At 39.2% G+C, this 13,270-nt stretch overlaps 1 protein-coding gene across 4 annotated transcripts in view; it reads left to right on the top strand.

Annotated features, from left to right (window-relative positions):
- The first annotated feature begins 430 nt into the window (after positions 1-430).
- THUMPD2 (THUMP domain containing 2) overlaps positions 431-13,270 on the top strand; it is a 32,229-nt gene continuing 19,389 nt past the window's right edge. For 3 of the 4 annotated variants that reach the window (XM_066266972.1, XM_066266975.1, XM_066266973.1), the window contains exons 1-3: positions 431-573; positions 10,614-10,749; positions 12,487-12,899. In XM_066266972.1, coding sequence (XP_066123069.1) covers positions 448-573; positions 10,614-10,749; positions 12,487-12,899 — 675 coding nt within the window. In that variant the 5' untranslated portion in view covers positions 431-447. The remainder of the gene's footprint in view (positions 574-10,613; positions 10,750-12,486; positions 12,900-13,270) is intronic. The other variant, XM_066266974.1, reaches the window with a different exon arrangement.

The raw sequence follows: 13,270 nt of genomic DNA, 5'->3' as shown, positions 1-13,270 counted from the left end.
GTTGGTGAAGATAGAGCAAGGCTCCGTATGAAAGGAGAGTAGCGGCGTGGGATGAAAGAGGAGAAGAGGAAATCGGGAGGAATAGAGAAGGCTTATTTTACTAGATATTCAGACATCTAGGTTCCTGCCTCACCTGCGCCAGTAACTCTCTGTCCTTTAGCCTCACTAGGCATCAACTTCCTCAAGTGGAAAAATAAGGCAGATGGCGATCAATTCTAATCCTTCCACTGTGATTCTAAATCGTTCCAGATGCTTGATCAAGGAGTTTCTAAGGTGACTCACATAGGCCCCCTCCCCGCTGACGTCACCCTCAGGGCTCTCTGCCCCGCTGGCTTCTAACTGCAACCCGCCTCTCACCCCGCGCGCCCGCCTCCCAGAGCGCGGGGCCGCGCCGCGCGCACCCGCGGCCACGTGACCCCTGGGCCGCGGGGCCGCGCCCAAGCGGCCATGGCGGCGAGGCTTGCGGGTCTCGATTCCCGGCCTGCAGCGGGCGCTCGCTTCTTCTGCACCGCGGGCCGCGGCTTGGAGCCCTTCCTGATGCGGGAGGTGCGGGTGCGGCTGCAGGCCACGCAGGTGAGTTGGCCTCCTCGCTGCGCCCCCGGGGGACGGAGGGAGGCCCAGCCCGCATCCCTCCACGCCGGGCCGGTCTTAGACCCGGGAAAGCGACGCAGCCACGCTCGCAGCCCCAGACCGACCGCGGCGACAGCCCCCGTCCTCGGGTCCTGGCAGCGGGTTCTTTCATTACTGCTGGAAAGAACCACCGTTTTTTTCCTGCACATCTATTACCGCACATCAGTCACGGCTGAAGGTTTTAGAAAACAAGTTATTTCTTGGATTCCTTAAAAGATAGTGTTTGGTAGTACCCATCATGAAAATTGGACCTGTCAGAGTCGGAATCCTTTCCCCATCCTTGAAATACAAATGTAATCCTCAGGTTCAGTTACATGACTTGTGACTTTCCTGACAGTGATGGTACTTTCTATTTTGTTGGGAGGATTAAATGATAATCGGGTATATAAATTACACCTTAAACATACGGGAAATAGAAGTTAGAGAAATACTCTTGGAGGCCTCAGTCCAACATTCAGAGAAAGTTAATAGTTTCTGGTATTTATAGGTTGTTGATTTCAAGGACATGAACAAGGTTTCAAACATCAGCTTTGGTTCATGTAGAATCTGCTGAGCTGGTTTCTTGAAAGCAGAGGAAAAAGATGCAACAGAAAGTCCAGTGTCTTGATGGGTAATATGACAGGGAAAGCTTACTAGGTGAAATCAACGACTCTGTTATTGGAAACCCACAAAATTAGTTTCTGCAGTGAAGGGGTGGGGTGAGAGGAGGACAGAGGTGGTCATGAAAGTAGCATCAGTCTTAATAGAGTACCTGCCTTTTGTGGTTTTGGCCACAGATTTTAAGAGTGTTGGATGTAGCTAATCCAAAAAAAAAAAACAATGTAATAACAACAGTTGACATTATGCAGTTAATATGTCAGGCACATGTTCTTAGGTGCTCATTCTGTGTTCACTTGTTTAATTTCACAACAATGCTATGAGTTAGACTTCATATTTCACAGAAAAGGAAAATAAAGCATGGGTAAATCCCATAAATTCTTCAAGTCATGCAACTGAAAATGACAGAGCTGGGATTCAAACCCAAGGTGTCAGGTGGGCTGACTCCTGGGTCCAGTCCTTGACCACTGTGTGGCCATTACATGATGCTGCACTAATTTTTTTTTTTGCTCTTTTTTTTTTTTTTTTTTTTGTATTTTTCTGAAGTTGGAAACGAGGACGCAGTCAAGAGAGACTCCTGCATGTGCCCGACCGGGATCCACCCGGCACGCCCACCAGGGGGCGATGCTCTGCCATCTGGGGTGTTGCTCTGTTGCAACCAGAGCCATTCTAGCGCCTGAGGCAGAGGCCCCAGAGCCATCCTCAGCGCCTGGGCCAACTTTGCTCCAATGGAGCCTTGGCTGCAGGAGAGGAAGAGAGAGACAGAGAGGAAGGAGAGGGGGAGGGGTGGAGAAGCAGATGGGCACTTCTCCTGTGTGACCCTGGCTGGGAACCGAACCCGGGACTCCTGCATGCCAGGCCGACGCTCTACCACTCAGCCAACCGACCAGGGCCAGTGCACTAATTTTTTTTTAATGTTAACTTAGAGTTCTTGGTATGATGAATAGAAAGTTTGACCCAATCTGGGTATGTCAGATTATTAGAAGAAAAAAAGACACTTTCTGCTTGTTCTCCATCTTCTCTATAGGCAAAATGAGATTGGGACGCAGGGCACGTATTTTAATCACAGCAACAAAGTTCAGTTAATTATAGGGAAAAGCTTTTTGACAATGACAAGAATTAAATGTCAAGAGACTTGGGAACTTCTGGTTTTTGGGTTTTTTTAATTTATTTATTCAGTTTAGAGAAGAGAGACAGAGAGAGAGAGTGAAGAGGGGAGGAGCAGGAAGCATCAACTCCCATATGTGCCTTGACCGGGCAAGCCCAGGGTTTTGAACCAGAGACCTCAGCATTCCAGGTCGATGTTTGATTCTCTGTGCCACCACAGGTCAGGCGGAACTTCTGGTTTTGATATGTGTTTTAGGGATAGATATGCCTGGAGATGGGATCTGAACATAAACCTCTGAAATTCCATCTCAGTTTCTCTAATATAAACTCTCAAAATTAAGGGAATCCTGAAATAATAATGACAGTATCTAACATTTATGAAGCACTCAAAATATGTCACACACTTTATGTGCGTGTTACAATTTAATCCCCTGTGTGAAAGGTCATTTTTACCTCTATTTTAGAAAGAAAGAAAGAGAAAGCCAACGCCGAGTGGTGGAGCTGGTGTTTGTATCTGAATCTCTCTAGCTTTGAAACCCGTGTGCTTTAACCACAGTTTACTGTGGGAAACTGCCCTGGAATACTGCGTATAGGTTATTTCTGTACTAGCATGGTGAAAAGTATATGTAGACTTTAGAACAAAAAGACGTGTTCAGATCTTATATCTTTAACAGATTAGTAAATTGGGGCAAATTACTCAGATTTCTGAGTCCCAATTTCCTTGAATATAAAATAGAGGTGATAATGCCTATTTTAAAGGATTACTGCATTCCTTGAGACAAAGCTCCATAGCACATGTAGCACAATGTATGGCAAATAGCAGGGACTCCATAAATGTTCCCATTGAATGAGTTGCTTAGGAATACTTAAAATTATTCCTGCAGTAAGAGAGACTAAGAAACTTTGGTTTGCTCCAAGAAGATTAATAGTATAAAATCTTAACACAAAACAAATCAATTCAGAAGTGATTAGTTAATTTTACAAAGTATTCATTCTATTCTGATCAGTGTTTTTTCCAATTTTAGTGAACATAAGAATCCCCTAGGGAGCTTGTTGAAAATGCATGTCCCTAGGTGCCAGCCCCACAAGGTTAAGCCCAAGGTGTTTGCATTTTGACTGGCAAACTCTCTTCCCTCTCAGGTGACATTTGATATAGGTGCTTCTTCTAACACAGAACTTGCAATAGAAAATTTCTTGTGTATTCTGTTTAGTGTTTTATCATAGAGAATTTCAAACATACACTAAAGTAGACAGAACAGTATGATGAATCTGACTCAACAACCCATGGGGAATTCTGCTCCATTCACACTTCTTCCACTTGCTCCATGTTATTTTGAAGCAACTTCTAGACATCATTTCACCTGTAAATATCTGCTTGTATATCTATAATATTATAGCATAATGTAAAAAAGATAATAAACATGGCTCTTCCTAAAAATAGAAGCCATAATGTCATTATCACATCTAAAAATTAGTGGTTCCTTGTCATCATATATCTAGTCACTATTCAGATTTCAACTTGTCTCACAAATGTCACTTTTTAAAAATTTATTGATTGATTTTAGAGAGAGGGAGGGTGGAAGAGACAGAAACATCGATCTGTTTCTGTATATGCTCGGACCGGGGATCAAACTGGCAACCTTTGCATATTGGGACAGTGCTCTACCAACCAAGTCATCCAGCCAGGAAGTCACTTTTATTTTAAAGTTCACATATTTAAATCAGGATTCACATAAGGTCCACACATTTTGATTGGCTGATATTCTTTTAAGGATCTTTTAATCTATACATTTCCCTCCATCTCTTTCTCTTTCCCATGGCAATTTGTTTGTTAAAGAAGCTGGGTTATTTGTCCCACAGTCTAGAACAGCGGGCAGCAAACTTTTTCTGTTAGTGGACCAGAAAATAAATATTTTAAGTTTTGTGGACCAACAATGTGGTTTTTCTTTTTAGGCTTTCTGGATAACTTTGTGGTTTCTGTTTAATTTTATTATTACTTATATTATAAAAATATAAGAAGCATTCTTAGCTCACCAGGCCTAGTCTTCTGACCCCTGGTCCAGAGCTGTGTGTCCACTAAGATCATCACTAGCCACAATGGATATTTAAGTTAAAATTAATTAAAATTGGATGCAATTTAAAAATTCCCATTCCCAGGTGCACTGGTCACATTTCTAGTGCTCAGAAGCCACATGTGCTGTGGTAGACTGCGTTAGCACAGATTATGGAACGTTTTCATCACCACAGAAAGTTGTTAGCACTGCTGGGGTTTCCCCCAGTCTAGATATTGCCAGTTCTATCTCCATAGTGTAGTTCACCTAGATCCTCTGTTCTGCATTTCCTGTCAATTGGAATCCTCTAAGTTGTGTCTAGAGCTTGGTCAGATTCAGGTTGTGTTTTTCACCTCCTGGTGGTAGGGCAAACTTCTTTTTAGGCTGCTGGGTATTTTAAAATATTTATCATGTATTTTATATATAATATATCTATATAATGTCTATATTTTATATATAGATATATTTTTTACTCAGACTATTTTTAAGAAAAATATGGGGAACAAGTAAGCTTTACTTTGTAACAGTATTTAATGTATTAAATACTTTTACTTATTATAAGAATAATAGTAAAAAGCAGTGATTTTTAATATAAAATTCAACATAGTAGAGGTGGTGGTTTTTTTTTTTTGTATTTTTCTGAAGCTGGAAACGGGGAGAAACAGTCAGACAGACTCCCGCATGCCCCCAACCGGGATCCACCCAGCATGCCCACCAGGGGCGACACTCTGCGCACCAGGGGCGATGCTCTGCCCCTCCGGGGTGTCGCTCTGCTGCAACCAGAGCCACTCTAGCGCCTGGGGCAGAGGCCAAGGAGCCATCCCCAGTGCCCGGGCCATCTTTGCTCCAATGGAGCCTTGGCTGCGGGGGGGAGGGGGGGGGGAGACAGAGAGGAAGGGGGGGGTGGAGAAGCAAATGGGCGCTTCTCCTATGTGCCCTGGGAATCGAACCCCGGTCTCCCGCACGCCAGGCCGACGCTCTACCGCTGAGTCAACCGGCCAGGGCCAGTAGAGGTGGTTTTAATGCCTACTAGCCAGAAAGTCCCTGTCAGGTGATTCATCTGTCTTTATAAATCCACATAGCAAAGACTATTAACCCAAGTGAACAAGCCAGTTTTTTAATGGGGTCATGATAGTAGAAAGTAGCAGGGTAGAATTAAACACATAGTCTACTTATTTCAGGTAAGGGGATGATAGCATAAGGTTGCTTCTTTGAAGATTCTAGGCATTTCTTTTAGATTGGATGACTTTTTAAAAGTGAAATAAAAAGTATTTTAATTCTCTCTTCTAAAATGAACCAAAAAAGCTTACACACCACCTCAACTCTTTCTTCTCTTAGCACTGTTTCATTCTGAAACTAACTGGCATCTGTAGACTTAGGAAAACTTTGGTGTCTCTCTGTATTACGTACTTTACCCACACTCAGACTTTTACTCTTTGAGTTGGACTTGAATCCATGAATTATAAAAGAAAGGCAAAAATGCTAACTGCTTAGATATGCTAGCTGATAATAGCTGTTTTTACTTTAATAAATGCTGTTGTTTCATCTTTGGAAGTGTTAGACATAAAACCAGCTGGTTTTAGACACTTGGTTATGATTGAATTCCATATGGAATAAACAGATTGTAAATATAAATAAAATTTCAAGTAACAAATGTTAGGATGAACTACTACTCTAAAATGCTATATTTCTCCCTTAGAATTATAATTGAATATCATCACTTTCAAGCAATAAACTAAGAAAAAAGGGTAACACTAGCTTCAGCCATTTTTGAAATCATAAGTACCAAAATTCATTCTCCCTACTGCTTTAAGCTATAAAACCTTATCTTCATAAAAGGCAGACCATAAAAGTGCTTTCATATATATGATTATTTCATTTTAACAGTGAGTATTTTACAACTTGGTAAACTACTTCTAAGTATTGAATAAAAGAAATGTAGACCTTATTTTAATTTTTAAATAAAGAGAATAATGTTGATTTTGAGACTGTGTTTAGCATGTTAAAGCATCAACACATACTATTCTTATGATTTGACACCCTGAATAAATTAAACCTTATACATCCTCTTAACTAACTTGGTATTCAGTCATGTTCTTTTTGAAAATATTGCCCCTTCCTCCCCCAAAAATGAGTTTTTAGAAAAACTCACTGTAGCCCAGGGGTAGTCAACCTTTTTATACCTACCGCCCACTTTTGTATCTCTGTTAGTAGTAAAATTTTCTAACCACCCACAGGTTCCACAGTAATAGTGATTTATAAAGCAGGGAAGTAACTTCTTTACTTTATAAAATTTATAAAGCAGAGTTACAGCAAGTTAAAGCATATAATAATAATTATTACCAAGTACTTTATGTCAGATTTTTGCTAAGTTTGTTAGAATAAATCTTTATAAAACAACTTACTATAGTTCAATCTATCTTTTTATTTATACTACTTTGGTTGCTCCGCTACTGCCCACCATGAAAGCTGGAACGCCCACTAGTGGGCGGTAGGGACCAGGTTGACTACCATTGCTGTAGTCTGACCAGGAAGGCGGTGGCGCAGTGTATAGAGCAGGGGTCCCCAAACTTTTTACACAGGGGGCCAGTTCACTGTCCCTCAGACTGTTGGAGGGCTGGACTATAAAAAAAAACTATGAACAAATCCCTATGCACACTGCACATATCTTATTTTAAAGTAAAAAAACAAAACGGGAACAAATACAATATTTAAAATAAAGAACAAGTAAATTTAAATCAACAAACTGACCAGTATTTCAATGGGAACTATGCTCCTCTCACTGACCACCAACGAAAGAGGTGCCCCTTCCAGAAGTGCGGCGGGGGCCGGATAAATGGCCTCAGGGGGCCGCATGCGGCCCGCGGGCCGTAGTTAGGCCTGGGATGCTGAGGACCCAGTTTCAAGACCCCAAGGTCGCCAGCTTGAACACAGACTCACCAGCTTGAGTGTTGGGTCACTGGCTTGAGTGTGAGATCATAGTGCTGACCCCATGGTCTCTGGCTTGAGCAAGGGGTCTCTGGCTCGGCTGTAACCCCTAGGTCAAGGCACACATGAGAAAGCAATCAATGAACAACTAAGGTGCCACAACAAAGAATTGATGCTTCTCATCTCCGTCTGTCTCTTTCTCACTTAAAAAAAAAAAACAAAAAACCCATTGTATATAATATTTCCTTTGATAGTCAATAAGTAAGAAAAGATAAGATTTTTGTACAATTAAGTAACTATAAATTAATATCTAGAACACTGGCTACTTAGGTTAAAATTACTGGTCTAGATGTTGTACCAGTTTGTTTATAGGATTTGAATCTTAAAACTATTCAGTGAAATATTTCAGTTCCCCCAGAATCTTGTCAAGGTATTCTATGTCTATTACTTGTTTTGTGGTGACTTTAATATCAGCTGCATTTTTATGTCAGAGAACAAAATCTGAAATTTTTTAAATTTACTTTTAAAAACTTTGCTTTCAACTTCTAAGCATTTTGAGGGAGGTATTTAGTTTGGACCTTAGTGGAAAATGTCACCTTTGTAATGAGAAAAAAATAAATTCTAGAAACTGGAAATTCTTGTTTTAGCTACTTCATTATCCCCTTAAATATTACCATATTTTCCCATATATAAGATACACCTTTTTTTAAAAAAAAATTGGGGTCTGAAAACTGGGTGCGTCCTATACAGTGGTTGTGGCATTTCAAATGCCATGGATGGAACTGAGGACAAGGCAATATATGAAGACAATGATTCATCATCAGACACAGATGAGGACAAGCTAGTGGATAGGAATTTTGACAATGAGGAGTTGTATGAATTTTATGATGAATAAAACGAGTTTAATAACTTTATGTAATACATTTTTTTTTCAAATTTTGGGCCCCAAAATTAAGGTGCGTCTTATACATGGGAGCGTCTTATATATGGAGAAATACGGTAGTTCCTAACATTCTTCTTATCCTAAACATTCTTCTTATCCCTACTTCATCTACTTGGTCAGCTGCACTGCTGGTATCTAAGGTATTTGGGCCTTTTATTTGTTTTTTTCAGCTTTATTGAACTTTAATTGACATAACATTGTGTAAGTTTAAGGTTTACAGTGTGTTGATTTGATAAATTTATATATTACAAAATGATTACTACCATAACATTAGTTGACACCTCCACCATAACAATTATTTTTTTTTGGTGAGAAGATTTAAGACCTACTCTCTTAGCAACTTTCAATTATAGAATACAGTATTATTAGCTATAACTACAGTGCTATTCATTAGCTCCCCAGAACTTGTTAAATGTACAACCAGAAGTATTTGGGTTTTAATTGGTGTCAACCTAGGGCAAGGGTCCCCAAACTACAGCCCATGCACGGGCTGCATGCGGCCCCCTGAGGCCATTTATCCGCCTCCGCTGCACTTCCGGAAGGGGCATCTCTTTCATTGGTGGTCAGTGAGACGCAAAGCACGGCATCACTCACAGTACTACTTCCAGGTGATGCGGGACTCATGCATCAAGGCTCCAGAAGCGCGTCATATCACTTGTTATGGCTAGCAGTGACAAATATGTAACCAGACATTGACCATCTCATTAGCCAAAAGCAGGCCTATAGTTCCCATTGAAAAACTGGTCAGTTTGTTGATTTAAATTTACTTGTTCTTTATTTTAAATATTGTATTTGTTCCCGTTTTGTTTTTTTACTTTAAAATAAGATATGTGCAGTGTGCATAGGGATTTGTTCATAGTTTTTTTTATAGTCCGGCCCTCCAACGGTCTGAGGGACAGTGAACTGGCCCCCTGTGTAAAAAGTTTGGGGACCCCTGACCTAGGGCTTCCTCAGCAGAGATTCTTCTTCATCAGGCTAGAATGGTAACCCCAGAAGTACCATGCCAAAACCTTCATTAGATCATGTTAAATCAAAAAGAAAAATACTTGTAGTTGAATTTCCCGTTAAATGGGAGCTGGGATACCCCAAATTCTCTGGTGTTTCAGTTCTAGAGATGAGTTAGAACCATGTTAGACAGCCCATGGCAACTGCTAATAGAAGAATTTTAGGACAGTCCACATCCATTCTTAATTTAAGGGAGTTGGGTTGACCCAGAAAGCTTTAGGATTCCATTGGTATTGAGCACCATTCACCATACCTCATTAGACTCTCCCTGAGTCGGGGCTCTTTTCATGTCCCTCTCTTCCCTGCCATTTACCACACATCTACCCTGTCTCCAAAGCCTGTTTCTGTTGGATGCATATTTCTTGCTTCTCTCCATTTTTCAGTTCCCAGAGCCAAGTATCTCATTTCCACCTCAGTAATCTACTTTTCCCTCCAGCGTTACAGTCTACACTCAGTCCTTTATGCCTCTTCCGAAGTAATTTTTTTTCCACCAACTAATTTGGGCCTGTCGGTTTTCATCAAAAGTCTATAATGGTTGACCATTACCATCTGTGGTACTCCATTTCATGACCATTTATCAAGCTGGCCAGAGCTACACCATCCATCTGCCCGATACTCAATCAGCATAACACAGCACATGTTGCCCTGCTAACTTATTTACTTCGGCCAGGGTGTCCCTCCCACTTCTGCATCCTGCCCTTTGTTCTTTCATTAGAATCCCTCTTCCCAAATCTTACAGGATTCTTTCTCAAGACTTTTTACTAATGATGGCTCTCGCATACAGTGTTACTTACACTTACAAATTTTAATTTGTATTACATTGTTATTCATCTTTAGAATATTTGCTTCTAGTAGACCACAAGGTAGGTATTTAATAAATACCCATTGTTATGTTAACTTTGTGCTAGACACCTTATTTGTCCTATTCATTATAGCTTTTCTTTGCCCACTTTCAAATAGTGTGTGAGATTTGGCAATATAATTATTGAGTATTTTGTGTTCTGTTTTTCTAGTAGTGTGTGTACCTGCATATATATACCCATACTTTGCAAATGGTAGCATAACGTAATGTTATAAGTTACTGACTATGTGACTTATAAAAATTTTTAAAACTATCTAACCCTTAGTTTCCTAATGTGTAAAATGGGGGTGATAAAATCTACCTTAGAGAGTTGTTATAAGGATGAGGAAAAATGTATTAAGAATAGCTAGTACAGTGTCTGACAAATACTAGATACTTCAGAAATGGTTGTTATTGTTAATCTAAATGCTATATTTAGTTCATTGGAGGGGAGATGGTTCTTACTCTACACTAGACTACATTAATACCTCTTTTTTTTTTCTATCTCTAGGTTGAATATGTTTCAGGAAAAGTTTTTTTCACCACTTATTCTGACTTGAATATGCTAAAAAAATTAAAATCCGCAGAAAGATTATTTTTACTGATTAAAAAGCAGTTTCCATTTAGTGTTTCTTCCATAAGTAAAGGTATGGTGTCTACCTATTACTTTTACCCACAGGATATATTGTACTCCATAGTTTTCTGCTTGGTAATTAATAAGTAGCCATTTGTCATATTAAAGATTCATTCCTACCTGTGGGATTATTAGTTATGTATTTTCTGTATTTCCTGAATATTATCACCTCATGGTATTATCACCTAATTGTATCTCTTCTCTTTGCATTTGCTGTCTGTCTCACTGAGATTTTAGTGTCCTAAGTCGTATTTAATCTTTGAGAATTCTACTCAGAAACCTTCTCTAGAGATATGTATGGTCAATTTCATTTATTTAGATTTAGGACATGTAATGCCCTATGCATTGTCTTAATAAATTGGTCAAAACTGTTACCTTGTCAATTTTAACTAATGAGTGATATAATTGGAAAAATACTGTGTAGTAAAATTTGGGGGATCTTAAATGTTTTAATAAACTTTTAGCCATTTGTAAAGCTTAAGAGTTAAAGGGAGTTTAAGAGATTATCTGTTTTTATAAATATGCTGCTAAAACAATGTAAGGATGTTAATAAAAGTAAAAATAAGAGCTAGACACTGTTGCTCATTTTGATTGCTGATTATGCGTAAGAGATCATCATGTAAGCATATAGTCTATAATAACTTATATCAAGAAAGATAGAAATGGGAAGAATCAAGATGGCAGAAAAATTATTTTAAAGCAAATACTAAGATATTATACTGTTGTGTCAATATTTTATTTCAGTATTCCACACATTCTCATTATTAGAGAAATACAGTAATTGTTCTTGGGTCTTCTTGATGATCCTTGTTCATCAAGAAAAGATTACATTATATCAAGTATGCTGGTGGTACCGAAGTTATGAATGGGTTGTGTACCTGAAGTGTTGCTTTATGGAAACTTCTTTTATGATGTGTGCTAATACTGGATAGTCTAAAATAGTCTCAAAATACAGTTGCTATTTCTGAGCTCTGTGTTTTATAATTCTATATATTTTTAAAGTTAATTTTATAGGCAAGATCAGCATTATTTCAAAGATTGATGCACACTCTAAGTCTACACTTATATTGAAGAGATACATATATTGTCATAGGACAAATAATCTTGGTAAAGTATAATATATGATAATTCTAGTATAATATTTTAACATTTTCAATGTTTAGTATAGAATATAAGAATGAACCTTGTTCTGCACAATATTCTTATATTAAATTATGTAAGTGCCAGATGAAAGTAAAGACATTCTTCATGTAGTAGTTAAAGAAACCTTATTTTATAGACCCTGGCCAATTGGTTAAGTGGTAGAGGTATGGCCCAGCATGTGGATGTTCCGAGTTTGATTCCCGGTCAGAGCATGCAGGAGAAGCACCCATCTGTTTCTCCACCCCCTCTCTCTTCTCTCTTTCTCTCTCTCTTTCTCTTCCCCGCCTGCAGCCATGGCTTAATTGGAGCAAGCTCACCCCAGGCACTGAAGATGGCTCCATGGCCTGCACCTCAGACGCTAGGAAGAGCTCAGTTGCTGAGCAACAGAGCAGTGCCCCAATAAGGCAGAGTATCGCCTCCTAGTGGGTTTACCGGGTGGATCCCGGTTGGGGCACCTGTGGGAGTCTCTCTGCCTCCCCTCCTCTGCTGAATTTTTTTAAAAAGCCTTATTTTATAAAAATAAATGTAGTAGAATTTTGGGCTGATGCATATACTAGACTGTCTTTAAAGCTTCAATATGGGATAAACTGAGATTTTATTTATTTAGGAAAAATATTTAAGGAAATGCAAAGACTTATAAATGATGATCCTGAAAGTTGGTTGAATGCCATTGCAATTTGGAAAAATCTTCTTGAACTTGATGCAAAAAAGGAAAAGCTTTCTCTAAGAGATGCTAACCTGCTAAAAAGGAAAATGGGAGAAAATGACACCATTATTGCTAAGAAATTGAAAGCAGAACAAATGCAAGCGACACAAGCGAATAAGGAATGCCAGCTAGAAAGGCAAATAGAAGAGGAAACACTGGAGCAAGGAGATGGTCTCACTAAAAGAGACAAATTTCAAGAAGCTGAACTTCAGAATGTTGGAGCGAAAGGCGTTGACACTCCTAACCAGGACAACTTGACTTTCAGAGTTTCTTGTCGCTGCAGCGGAGCTATCGCAAAGACCTTTTCTGCACAGGTACACTCAGCTCCAAAGTGGGCTCCCATTTTGTAAAGGTTGTAAAACTACTCTTTAAAGTTAAAGTGAGATCAACACCTTTCACAGAATGGATAACTAGGCTCAGGCAGATAAGTAGGCCTAATATTGTATAATTAAATCTGTTTAAGAATGTATTTTTCATTTCAACCTTACCTCAATGCTTAATAGGAACAGTATACTGTTTACTTTCTACCCCAAAGTTTTCTTAAACTCACAGGTATCTTTTGCATTTGGAAATCCTGATATCATCGTCCTGAGTTTTTTGGGCTTCTTTTCAGTTCAGTTCTTTTTATTGAGTGATTACCTATAGCATGCCATGTATGTGTGATTGTCTCTAGAACCCAAACATA

Source organism: Saccopteryx bilineata, chromosome 3 (genome assembly GCF_036850765.1).
Source record: "Saccopteryx bilineata isolate mSacBil1 chromosome 3, mSacBil1_pri_phased_curated, whole genome shotgun sequence".
NCBI classification, from domain to species: Eukaryota; Metazoa; Chordata; class Mammalia; order Chiroptera; family Emballonuridae; genus Saccopteryx; species Saccopteryx bilineata.
Note: the sequence above shows the minus strand (reverse complement) of the source record. Positions and strands in the feature narration are given on the sequence as shown.